Source organism: Oncorhynchus nerka, linkage group LG8 (genome assembly GCF_034236695.1).
Source record: "Oncorhynchus nerka isolate Pitt River linkage group LG8, Oner_Uvic_2.0, whole genome shotgun sequence".
In the NCBI taxonomy this organism is placed as follows: Eukaryota; Metazoa; Chordata; class Actinopteri; order Salmoniformes; family Salmonidae; genus Oncorhynchus; species Oncorhynchus nerka.
Genome location: NC_088403.1, coordinates 34,615,519 through 34,628,736, shown reverse-complemented (window position 1 = coordinate 34,628,736; position 13,218 = coordinate 34,615,519). Strand labels below are relative to the sequence as shown.

The 13,218-nt window shown below is 44.4% G+C and overlaps 1 protein-coding gene across 3 annotated transcripts in view; it reads right to left on the bottom strand.

Annotated features, from left to right (window-relative positions):
* Positions 1 to 1,214: 1,214 nt before the first annotated feature.
* Positions 1,215 to 13,218, bottom strand: part of LOC115133186 (striatin-interacting protein 1 homolog) — a 36,937-nt gene continuing 24,933 nt past the window's right edge. For 2 of the 3 annotated variants that reach the window (XM_029666165.2, XM_029666164.2), the window contains exons 8-22: positions 12,076 to 12,203; positions 11,672 to 11,860; positions 11,241 to 11,291; positions 10,113 to 10,345; positions 9,245 to 9,310; positions 9,042 to 9,105; positions 8,506 to 8,577; positions 8,193 to 8,267; positions 7,918 to 8,015; positions 7,612 to 7,738; positions 5,954 to 6,054; positions 5,632 to 5,698; positions 5,328 to 5,432; positions 4,942 to 5,146; positions 1,215 to 4,387 (exon numbers count right to left, since the gene is read on the bottom strand). In XM_029666165.2, coding sequence (XP_029522025.2) covers positions 4,134 to 4,387; positions 4,942 to 5,146; positions 5,328 to 5,432; positions 5,632 to 5,698; positions 5,954 to 6,054; positions 7,612 to 7,738; positions 7,918 to 8,015; positions 8,193 to 8,267; positions 8,506 to 8,577; positions 9,042 to 9,105; positions 9,245 to 9,310; positions 10,113 to 10,345; positions 11,241 to 11,291; positions 11,672 to 11,860; positions 12,076 to 12,203 — 1,835 coding nt within the window. In that variant the 3' untranslated portion in view covers positions 1,215 to 4,133. The remainder of the gene's footprint in view (positions 4,388 to 4,941; positions 5,147 to 5,327; positions 5,433 to 5,631; positions 5,699 to 5,953; positions 6,055 to 7,611; positions 7,739 to 7,917; positions 8,016 to 8,192; positions 8,268 to 8,505; positions 8,578 to 9,041; positions 9,106 to 9,244; positions 9,311 to 10,112; positions 10,346 to 11,240; positions 11,292 to 11,671; positions 11,861 to 12,075; positions 12,204 to 13,218) is intronic. The other variant, XM_029666166.2, reaches the window with a different exon arrangement.

Below are 13,218 nucleotides of genomic sequence, written 5' to 3'. Positions count from 1 at the left end.
CTGGATTTCCGCCATGCGGATTGAATAGAGCCCGCACTAAACTATGTTTGTTTTGGTCTTGGCAAGGTTTATGGTAGAATCCCTTTTTGTTTTCTTGCTCTTCATTCTTTTTTGTCGACTCAGGCCATCCAACGCCTCGGAACTACAGTCAACTGCATTGTGTGAAATGTAGTAAACATTCTGCATGTCTGCTGGACTGAGAATGTCCACTTCTGACTTGGTGTCTTTGGCACTGACTGATCTCTTCTTGGATGACCTACTCTCAGCCTTTTTGGCAGGCCTGCCACTTTATAGATTCTGTTGTTTTCTTTCTTGATTGTGTAGGCTGTGGACCAACCATTTGATAATCACTATAGATAACATGGAAAAGTTCATGTGAAGCAGTATGTTTTAGTAATGTATGCTTCTTGCTTTACACTGCAACCTTGACCAGTGATCAATGTATGCAACAACTGCATCAATGTTACTGCACTATTGTGTGGACATTCCTCTCCTGTATAATTTGTGAGATTGTTCGTTCTCTGAAAATGTGTCAACAAGGAAACCTGGAAACATTAGAAACATCACACAAATAGGTTACTTTTCCTTTTTCCAGTACAGGATGCATACCCACATCCCAAACCTGACCAAGTTGCATTTTTTTGTGAACAAGTGAAAGCTATTTTTTTATGTCAAATGAAATCACACACAAGTATTGAAATAACCTATAATTCTAATAGAAATAGTTAGCCTTAACAACCTTTCGGTGTAAAAGTCTGGCAGAGATGAAATCCAATGCGTTTGTATCCTGTGGTTGTAGACAAGGCTTGTTCTTGGTGTTTGAATAGGCAGCTGCTTTTGCAAGGTTGTCCCCCACCTCTGTGCTTCTGGGCATGACGTTAGTTGGATCACGTCCTTTGTCTCCCACAAATAGTTTGTTTTCATCACGATGGTAATCTTCTGATTATCTCTTGGCATCATGAATGTTAAATTACAAAAACACCATTCCTTATTCAGAATCAATAAATAGACCTATACCAAGGGGGGGGGGACAATTTTGCTTACCTTTTTAAGTTTGGGATAAAAAAAATAAGAGATCACGTATTCTCACACTACCTGATCTCCATGGAAACCTTGTGTGGAATGCACATGTCAGACAATACTATCCTGAATAGGTTGTAAAAAGGGGCTGGAGTCTAGTGTAGACGTCATAAACATTATCCATAATACATGTATACAAATTAAAACCAGTGATCTCTTTATTTAGAAAATACAGAATATGAAGGACAGAATCATTTTACAAGTTTCAACTCTGATGTGTCTTTCAACAGAATAATGGCTTTGTACAGGACAGTGAATGTACAAACCCCTGAACAAAATCACTATTATTACAGTCAACTAGAAGTATGACAAAAACACAAATATCCAAACACTGCAAATCACATCTAGGAACACTTCCTCCAACTGTGCCAGAACTCAACAAACATACATGCATACATACATACATACATGTACTGTAGGGTATTTCCAGTGATTGTACAATTTCAGGTAGAAAAAGAGATATTGCGTTGTTTTGAATGAGAGGTGCTCTGAGTAAGGCATTCATTCCTAATCAAAACTGCCACTCATTACTTTGTCACATGAGGTTAGGGTTTCTGAAAAAAAGTTGTAACTGAAACAAAAAAGTGTAAAGAAATTATCAACATTGTGTTGGGTTACTGTTTGTGCCAATCCAAGTGTAGACTACTTTACAATGCTTAGATTGTTATTACCATGCAAGTCCACCAGCTGCATTCATACTTACATACTGTATAGGTAGTGAGGAGGAAGCCATAGTTGTACAATAATTCTAAAAGTTCAGGTTGTACATACTGAAAACCTGAGAACCTCAAGATAAGCAGTTATTTTAAAAAACATATTTTGCATTCAAGAAAACCCAGAACTAAAAGGTCAAATGACATTCTCTTCACCTGTGTAGGACAAACTTGACATGACTTTTGAGACATACCCCAGATTGTGCTGACTCAATAGACAAGAATGTAGGTGCATTTACCAAAACACCCTACATATACCAAAATGGTGAGTGAGAGTACATTTTGAATATGTGTTCTAAAAACAGAATTTTAACAAGTCACATTTTGAAATATTGTATCAAATTTCAGAATACACTTTTAAATAGGACACATTCAAACAGAAAGATAAAACTGCAGCCATGCAGACTTAGTTTCCTTCGAAGAAGCACAATTCAGTTACACAATCATTGTTCAATACAAAGATAATACAACCAAGTACATCTCCACCGCCTACACAAATTCTCCAGAGAGAGACACTAAAGTCTACACTAGATAGTAGGAAAAAGTGACCATGATCATGTCTTATGTGCTTGCGTCATCAGAGAATGTTCCATAACCCTGAGAGAAAGTTACAGGACACTCACCAGAGAATACGTACTGGCCTTGACAGCCCAGGGTAGTTCTACTTTACAGTGAAATAAATTGACGAGACAACAGATCTCATAAAAATCAACACCATTGTGTGACAACTACTGTGTATTCAGCGAGGGAGAGCATAGGCCTCACAAGGACACTTGTAGCCCTTCAGTCGTTGTGCGGTTATTCAAGGTTGGCTGCCGTGCTGCTCTGTGGAAGTTGAGAGGTGGCCTGAGGGCTAAACCAAGACAGCCATGACACATTTGGGAGGACAGAGAGTGAAGCACACAGGACTTCTCGGGGTCCCAGAGGGAGTCAGGGACACTGTCATCTAGTTACCCAGAGACGGCCTCCCCACGTTGGGCCGATGAACCCCCTCAAGCCTCCAAATCCCTGGTCAAACCCTTCAGCTTAGCCTCAAAAGGTTTGCCTGTGTCCTTATCCTTTATTTTCTCTCTATCTGGCGTAAGGCTTCACAGACCTTTATAAACATAAATGAACTACCACATACTACTAACAGCAGGGTTTCCCCACTCGCTGGCCGTGGGCCCGAATTTGGACAGCTAGACATGAAAAACACCAAGAAATCAGGTCCAAGTGATTTTAAATTTTGGAAATCGGTTTGCCAAGTATTCCCACGCATAATAGAGAGATGTGATCGTATACAAATGTAAGCACGTTTATTATCTTTGTAAAATACTATGTCTACAAATGATTTGTAATTATGTTTCGGCACACTGACCATCCGCTGAAGAAGTTTAATAAAAATCATCCCGCAGCTGAATCTAGTTGATGATCAATGACTTACAGGAATATCTGTTTGTGATTGCACAAATGAAAATACTATTCATCTAGAAAGGGGAAATGTTAAATTCTCCCAAAACGTGATTTTCCTGTGTTTTATATATATTTCCACACAGAGGTTGGAATAATACTGTGAAAATTATGATAATGCCCTTTAAATGTAACAGCTGTTTCTTCCTGTTTTGGTAGGATGGAGTTTTAGTCTGCCTGGTGACATCCACAGGCGGGGTAAATTAGTTCAAAACCTGTCTACCAATAACAGCTCATTTCCCCCTCCCTACTCAGACCAACTCCAGACAGTCCTGGCTAAATTCTTGCTTGAGAAATTCCTCTTTGCTATTTTAACTGAAAACAATCACAGTAAGGTAATTAATCGTTAGCCTGTTAATACACAGTACTTTCTTTACAAATAGGCATTTCTTTTCTAGAAATATCAACCACAATATCATCTGCAGCTATGAGATTTACATACCGAAACATAATGGCTGTGATCATGAATAAATACACATGTAAAACATTACAACATAAACTAAACATAGTGCCAGTACTTCAAATGTACATCTTCATGATAAAAAAAGAGGACATGCCATGAATATAAAATTCATTATTCCACAAAGCACAGAAGCGAACCAAATTGAGTGAGAAAAAAATGTACTGGTGGTTATAGTTATAGTGGACATAGTGAGTGGTTGGATTGGTTGTCGTGACTAACAGAAGAATCACAGTATTCCACATAGTTGTACTGTAAGAGCCTGCTCCTGCCAAGTTGCCATGACATCATTATTACTGTCTATACCATTACTGTACAATTTCTGCATGGATACAGGTGATTACAAAACAGAGGTTCTATTTCTGCCACATATTTACATGAAGATCACAGTAGTCGTAGGCTTGTGTCCCTGGTATGCGTGTCCTCCCCGCTCATTGGGCCTGTTGTAGTAGACCCTCCCATTGGATAGGCTGTGAAAACACCTCTCTCTCCAGCCACATTTCATAGCTGTAGTGGAAGTCCTCCGGCAGCTCAACGCGCTGGCCCAGAACACTTTGCAGGCAGTTGTCCACCGGGGCGAACTCACCGTTCTGGTTCTTGTCGTAGCGACGGCTGTTGAACTTCTCGATGCTCTCCCTCAGGGCGCACTCCTCCGCCTGGAAGTCCCACGGCCGCGCGTCGATATCTGGAGGACAAAAGAACAGCAGAGTTTTATTCGCAGGCCTATTAACTTGATGAACAGCACCACATAACCCTTTCCATTGTCTCTGTCGATGTTCTGTTTGGAATACACACGTTATACTGTTGTTAAAGGACAGTTAGACCTCAATAATCAATCAATACAGAGAAAAGAGTCAAGTCTAGGATTGCAATTTTCAGCAGAGGGACTTGAGGGACCAGGGGATCTCTCACAATCTGGTCCATTGAGAATAGAACCTGAGACATGTGATGACGGACAGGTCGTCTCTTTTTATCTGAGGGCCTCTCACCTCTAACTGGCTCCTGGTTCGGTTACTATGGCAACAGATACTGGCCTAGCTACCGGCTATCTTACAGTAGTTGGGTGATTGGACTTTCAGTTACGGAGATCCTAATCAAAGGCATATAGTATGTACCTACATCGTTACATTCACATTCATCATCACATTCTGATTCGTTGCATAGCTTTCACATCTCCTACACACCAGTGAATTAAGAGTTGACCTCAGGTATGCGTTCAAAAGTTTATTTGCATCTTACCGTTGCCATAGGCCCAGTCGTCATTGAGCCTGTGTCGTACTTTCTGGTAGATGGCTGACATGGTCTTCATGTTACTCTTCCTCCACTGGCGGCCCAGGTACTTGGTCTGGATCTTGAGCAGCTTGAGGACATACAGCTGCATCATGGCCTGTTTGACCTTCAGCGCCCTCTTCAGGATGGGAGCAGACTTGAACACCACCAGCATCTGAGAGAGGAGGTGGTGGAAGGGAAGGACACAGTGCATCTCAAAAGTGTCCCGACAAGTCTTTGACTTCAAAACGGTCCGCTAGCCTGTACACCCTAGGCACTCTTGTAGATCTAAAAGGATCTGATAGGTTCTACAAATGGGCACTGAATAAGGGACACATTATTCAGGTCTCTCTCACCATGGTCCTGGAGTGTTTCCACTTAGTCAGCTTGTTGAGGATCCTCAGCAGGTTGATGCAGGAGAAGAGATTACGCCAGCAGAACTGATTACGGTCTCCAGCTTCCTACAATCAGAGGAAAAGAAAGGGTTAGGAGAATTGAAACGCCCACAAAGAACACATACTGTATATAACGGCCTACTATTTAGGACGGGGTAGCCGGACACGGCCAGTGTCTAATCACAGCCAACAGATAAAGCCATAGCCAGGTCTTGAACATTCGAACAGTCTGATGTAAACACATGGGTTTGTGATCTGGACTCACCAAGCTCTCAGCCGTGAGCTCAGGCATCTCGTGGACCACACAGTGAGGGAAGTCCAGCACACATATACTACAATAAGATCACACACACACACAAGATTATTTACAGCCCATCTTTCTGTCAACAGTGGTGTTACACCTGTCATTGAGGTGAGAGACATTTTACCATCCACACCTGAACCCCCTGTGTTTTGGCACATCCACCTCTACGTCTTTTATGAGCAGGAAACGCATACCTGGCAGACGGAAGCCATGCCTTTATGTGGGTGCAGATGCACCTCTGGCACTGTGGCAGAAACTAAGTGGTATAGTCAGCGAGTCCTACCTGTTTTTGGCACTGATGTAAGACAGGATGTTCTGGTTGAAGAACTTGAGGATGAGTGGGATGCAGTTAGCGAACACCAGGTGTTGGGAGACAATCTCAAACTGGGGGGGGGGAGACAGGAAGTACAAGGTCACTGCAAAATCACTGACTGTCTTTAGTGCACAGGAACCATGGAGGACCAGATAAAGCACTAAGTCACGATAGCCCTTTAATTCCTAATAAGGAAAAATTCATATTTTATGAGCAGCCTGCGGAGTTCAGGAATAGACCAATTCCTCCTCTTGCATTCATTCTATGGAATCGTTTACTATCATCAAAAGAATGTTCGAGACCACATGTTATTAGCACAAGTACTATTAATTGCTGTATGATTATGAATTCAAAGCATTCCATCGTCCGATTTTTGTGGTGTAAAAGACACTCTGAAATGACAACCCCTCTCCACTCTCACAACGGGGGTTCACAATAAGAGGATTTAGCCAATCTGCGCTCCCTAAAGTTACTCAGCGCTGCGCCACGGCCGTCTAAGAGCCAGCAGGATAGGAGCCATAGGCAGACTCAAACCCTTTCACTCAGCTGGGTTCTGCAGTTGCATTAATAAGTCTTTGTAACAAGCTTCATTTTGACAGCTGGTAGTGGGAAATAAAAGTGAAAGTAATCATTTTGGGCAGTAGATGGCGCTACTATAATTTTACATCCAGCTATGTTTCATCTATCATCCTTTTAAAAATGGGGAACTAAGCTCCTTGTTCATGTAGGATTTGACAGAATAGTCCTGACCTGCTGCAAGGTATGGGATGCAGCCAGGTATAAGCACACTATTCTCAAAAGAGCAGATGCTCCATTTCTCTGTGAAGAGGATTCACTACCTATCACTACCTGCCAAACAGTAAATATTGAACCAATCCCTTTTTTAAGGACAGTGATTTTGTGTGCTGAAGAGAGACACACTCGCTCCTCTCAGGGAGAAGCAGTAGTAGGAAGACGATAAACGAAGCTAATCACCCCCAGAAATCGCAATTATAATCCTTTACAAGAGCAGATTTTGGAAGATGGATGGTGCTGCTATGTGCCCATTTCTTGTCTGATGGTATTTCTCCTCTCTCTATTCTGCCTCCCTCTATCCATCGCCTTCTCTTCGTGCGGGGAGACGTATGAACCTTTGACTGTGTGCCTCTCATTCCAGTGCAGGATCTGTCTATAGGCTGCCAGGAGCCAAAGGGGTAGGGGCAGGGAGAGGAGATAAAGAGAGAGAAATGTGGTGGTGAATGTGGAGGGCTAGGAGAAGAGAGAGAGTGGAGGCTGACCAAGTGTGTGAGGGTGTGAAAGGTGTGGGGGGGGGAGACCAGTGATGTAGGGGTTCAAAAAAAAGAGTTGGGTAAACTGATCGCCGGGTCGTGGTGAAAAAAGTAATGCTTTCTATACTTTCAATGCATTTTTCTGCAAAAAATGGTTAAACTGCATTTACTTGCCCTCCACTACACCACTGGAAGAGATATGAGAGCGAGAGAGCTGCGGCAGACCTGAAGGGGTGGAGGAGAAGGGGAGAGAGGAAGGGATGGAGGTGACCTGGTGTGTGAGGGTGGAAACGTGGGAAACAGAGAAAAGAGAGAGAGGTAGAGAGAAAGAAAGACAGAATGTGGTGGTAGGTGGCTTACTTGGTAGATGTGATTGAGTTTCAGGTGCTTGAGCAGCAGGAGCAGAAGTGCAGAGATGGCCTTGACAATGATCTCCTTGTGTCTGTTCACGTCAATACCCAGCTTCATGCTCTGGAGGACCGTGATTCTGCCATCACACACACACACACACCTTTTATGTGATTCATAGCAACAACTTCCCTTGACATGACAAAACTATAGTCATTGACTTTATTTCTGAACAAACTAAATTCATTTCCAACTTAAGCCTGAACAGCAAAGATGACTATGAGGGAACAAGGAGAGGCACAAGGCTATTACACTCACGGCATCTCCTCTGGCAGCACATCAGCCAGTATATTGATGGAGTCCGTCTTGGCCTTGGAGGTAGGTGCTGCAGCCAGCAGCAGCTTCAGAAGGGCAATCTGATAAATACAATGTGGGTTTTTAGCTTTCAACCTCTCAGCTCAGAAACATGACAGGTCTAGACAGCAAATACCTAGTAAAAATCTACAGTGCAGGCATGATTTTCAAGATGCAAAGTAAGATGATGCCATGTGAAGTGTCTTGTTTGAGCAGAATAGAACGGTAGATGTCCTCACCACATACTGAGACAGGTTAGGAAGCATTCCCAGATACAGGATCTCTGTGGGCGTCTCATCCACATCCTCTTCTCCCTGACCAACACAACACAATACGAGTTACACATATACTCATCTTGTTTCCACTCACAAAGCCCTGTTCCAACACTTAGAAAATGAAGGATCACATTTCTATTTGACCAGGTTAGTCTCATTGAGATTAAAAATCCCCCAACTTCATTGTCCAGTTTTGTTTTAGCCTAGCGTTAAACTCATTCAAAGAGAGGAGTTCCTGTCACTTCATATAAAGTCAACAGTGAGAAGCGTCACTGACCAGGGTCATGGGGCACTGTTGAAGCTCCTCTTCCCGCTTGATCTGCATCTCGGCTATAGAGACATATTTGTGCTGGAGGGAAATGATGCGTTAGCCTATAGTCCACCACAATACGATATAAAGCCCTATGAGAATCAGCGCAAAGCACTTCATTACCACAATCCATTCTAGTCCACTTCACACTTTTTTCAATGAGACCATCAACATGGCGATATACTGTCGTATTTCTGACTATCACTTGGCAGGCAGCACCCGATGTGTAAACAGAAGAGGCTTTTAACAGGCGTTAATTAGACTTCACAGATTGACACACAGAAGGGCGTTCCTCGGTGTAAAAGTGTTTCACAGTCAGTTGAAACACACAATTGATTTCTAAGTGGGATCAATGTCCAGGGATATTGACTAGCTGGTCAAATAAACTTCAATACTTCAATCGCCAGTGTAACACTCAATCCTGGTGGAGAGAGAGGGATGGAGGGATTGAGAGGAGGAGGAGAGGATAGAGGAGGAATGATAAGACTGATTTCTCTCCTTACCTGTTTAAGGGTCTTCACACTCTCGTGTATTGGTCTAGGAAGACCGACGAGTGTCTCTGTGTCACTAGAAAACAAACATAACACCACTCAGCACAGCAACAGAGAGAGAACATTCACTGGCACTGCAATAACTATGACCACACATGACAGTGGACTACACGGAGCGAGCCTTTCAGATGGTACACGGGGATATTGACACTCACTTTCCCAGAGTGAAGCCGATGAACTTGTTCCTGCTGGTCTCCAAGAAGTGCTCGATGTCTTTCTCTCTGTCGAGACACACACACAGACAGACATCTCAAATCACCTGGAGCCTGCTGCCCCTCACTAACCCCCAGTCTGTGATCCACCTTCTCACTGATCACACTACTAGACCTACTGTGTTTCCCAACCTGGCTTCCGGGGCTTGTAGCGATACTATCCAAACAGACTGATCAAAGACATACAGCTGCTAAGCAGATGATGCATCTCATGCTTAAAGCCTCAGTCACGCTCGATGCTGCCTCTGTTCGATATTGGGATCTGGAATTCCGCCTCGTGCTAAATTATCTCAGCATTACGCTATGGTTCAAGGTTGAACACACACACACACACACACACACACACACGAATAATGCATGAGTTTACAGATAATGAGTAGAGGATGATAAGAGCTAAGACTGGGTCGCTTGCGGCCGTCCTTTCCTTGCCTTCCCTGTCTTCCTCTGCCTTCTCGGTCTTATCCACACAGCTGTGTAGACGGAGGCCATCTTGCGAGGGGGAGCTAGGGGACCAGGCCGTTACTGTTTGAGTGACTGAGGTGGGTTACTTTGAGTTCTCCTGAACAGAGGGGGCACTATCAGCAGCACGAGTGTGTAGAATAACAAAACTTTTTATTTTTAATGTTATCCCTTGAGTTTGAAGATCTGAGGTAAGCAATAAAATGATAGATCCACCCTGCCTTCTGATGGTGTTTGGGGAGCCTCAGCTATATTACACTCATCCAATCCTTTCAGATTTGCAAACACAGAAGGGTTAAGAGTTATGGAAAGGGGCTAGAGGTTTGTTTGGAACTGGGCCTCCCAGTCTTACCTGACTTTGGGGGCCCAGGGCAGACCCTTGGGGAGGGACGCTCTCTCAGTGGGGGGTCTGAGCGGGGGCGGTGGGGGTGGTGGCTGGATGATGACATCACTGTCCAGGGGGTCCACCTCGCCTTCGATGCCACTGTCGGCTTCCTCGCCGTCCTCCTCCTCGTCTCGTGCGTCGTCGTTCTTAAAGGGGTCTCGCTCGTTGTACGTGTCTAGGCTGTCCTGCTTTACCAGGGGCTGGAACCCAGAACAACCAGCAGGGGGCATAAAAGAGGCCGTCCCTTCATACACACAGGGTTAGGCCCTGGCTTCCCACTTCAACCACAAGCAACACTCAGATTTACCAGCCGTAAGGCTGCACTCCAAGACGCTTACAGAAACTCCCAGTAAAAGGTGACAGAAACTCCCAGTAAAAAAACAAACAGAGGAACGTTTGGGCCCGACTCCATATTCAAGTGTTAAACATTCCACTTACAACCATATATCAGTCATACAACACAAACCCAGTAATCTCATGCCACGTCTATGGTTTCAATGAATGACTGAGGCATCATCAATGCAACAAGCATCAAGCAGAGAGGGGGTTGCATTCAACAGCAGCAAAACGCCAGTGCAATGTAGCCTACGGTGGTGTGCTGGTAGCAACTAGTCGTTAGGTGTGTGGTGGTGAGGAGAGCAACAGAGGGGGACGGAAGCAGTGTGACCAGCATAGAATTAATATGACTCGTATCCCATGGAGAACAAGGCATTTGGCTCTGTGGTGGGAAAGAAGCTGCAGTGAACTGTTGTAAACAGTGATAATGTGGCGGCAAAACAACTCAGTGGAGATCGAGGCTTAGAGGAAGGCTCCAGTCATGTGACCTCAATGACCACAGCCAGCCCTGCCTCCGTACCCACCCACCCCATACAGGGCAGAACGCAGCGAAGGAGGAGAAAAAGAAGGGGGAAGAGGAGGAGGAGGAGGGAGAGGAGGAGGAGGGAGAGGAGGAGGACAAGGAGGAGATGGAGGAAGAAGAGGAGAAAGAATACGAGGAAGAGGAGAGAGAGAAGAGGAGACGAAAGAGGTGGAGGAATAGAAGGTGCAAGAACCAGCCCGAGGCAGAGAAAATGCAGAGGGAAAGTGGGTAAAGACCTGCTTCTTGGGAAAGGGACTGTCTCCTTCCAAGCTATCAACAAAGGCACTCTGCAGGGACACACGGAAGAGGAGGGCGGTTGAGAGCCTGGTGAAGTCAGAGCTCTAGTCTAAAAACAGCACAGTGGGGATTAGAGGAAAAAGTTAAAAGAACAAAACGTGTCCTTCACTCCGCTGGCAGGGGAACACAGTACACGGCTGGTGTGCACATGGTTCCTATTCACATTTCCTGCTGCCACAGCCAGGCCGAACAATCAATGCTTGTTAGCCTCACGCACCATGCCCTCTGTGACCGCAGGGTTCAGTTAGGCTCACTGTTAGTGCACATCGGGTGTGTATTCAGTCAAGCCTAACACAGAGGTGTGCGCATGTGAAAAGCGCCAGGAACAGTGTGTGAACAGTATGTGCGTGATAGAAGGTAGAATACGTACCCTGCGGCTGCGGCGTCCTCTCTTGGCCTGCTGTTGCTGCTCGATGAGCTCCATTGCCGAGGCTGGAGGAGAGGCTGCCCTCATGCTCCGGACCACCTTGATGCTGTCCTCAGGCAGGGGGGGCAGGCTCAGCCTCTCTCTGCCTCGAACCTTCATCTCCTGGAGCTCCTCAAAGCCCCCCATGGTGAACTGTAACACAGACAAACTTCGTTTTCCAAGCCTGTCAAATCCACTGTGGAACTAGTCGAGCCTGACACTACCGTAACATTCTAACGTCCTTCTAACGAGAGTTTTGAATGCACAACAATGGACGATAACATAACGGTGGATGAAATGTCTCCGTTGCGGAGCGGCCCGGCCTACTAAAGGGACAGGCGATGGTGTCGGTGCTGTAGCTTACTGACCAGGATGGTCTTCCAGAGCAGCAGCAGGACCTTCTTCATGGGGAAGTGTGGAGCGTTCATACTGCAGAACTTGGTCACCATGGTGAAGAGCAGCAGGGCAAATGGCTCGCCGTTGTACAGAGGAGAACCTGATGTTAGAGGAGAGAGTCAACAGCCAGCACACACCTACAGTACACACATGGCACACACACAAAAAACATTTCCTGTATAATTTACAGTTAACTTACTGGCAGCAATTGGCCAGTAAGTTACTGTACTTTCTTTTACAGTACAGCTACTGTAATCCATTTACAGTACCAATTACAATTACAGTATATTTCCGTAATTACCCAGTGGTCTTTGCAAGTTTTCATTTACATTTTGGTCATTTAGCAGGCACTCTTGACATTAGCAACTTGCATTCAACCAAGGTTGAGAAGAAAGAAACACCCACATCAAAGTCATAGCATGTAAAAGGTGTCTGTAACCTTTACTGAAAATATTGTTGTAGTTAAAGGATACTGGTCTTCAAAATAGTTGTAATTAAAACAAGATATCTTATGATATATATTTGACTATTACTGGATAGTGTCAATACATTACTGAGATATTCAGGGCAACTTGATGCCAGCTTCCTGTATTTAAATTACTAATGTCAAAGAAATTAAACACAGTACAATACTGTAAAAGGTGACTAATAAACTGTAAGAAAGTCATTATTGTAGCATTTTACTGTAATTACAAGGGATTGGAGCAAGAAGGTTGGCTGCCAGGCATTTGTATATTACAGCATATTAATGAATACTAGGTGCTTTATACCACTTGCACTTCTAGAGGCCTAATCAAAGGCTTCCAAACGGTCCGTGATTACAGGGCAAAACGAATCAAATGGACATGGTTACATATTCAACCATTAAAGACTCACTACCACTCTGATCTAGTCTAGCAGACAACAGCTCTCGAGCTGTGTCGTCACGTGGGTCACCGTCAGCCAGGCTAACGCTGATCTGTTCCCTATATACATTTCATTGTTAGGGAACCACTACCACATATCAGTTCAATTCGTACAGCATTCTCACTAAAAGGGCGCAACAAATATAGCCTCTTAAAAAGACACAACAATAGCATGCATCCACTAGTGGTCAAAAGGTTTTTGGCGCTCCA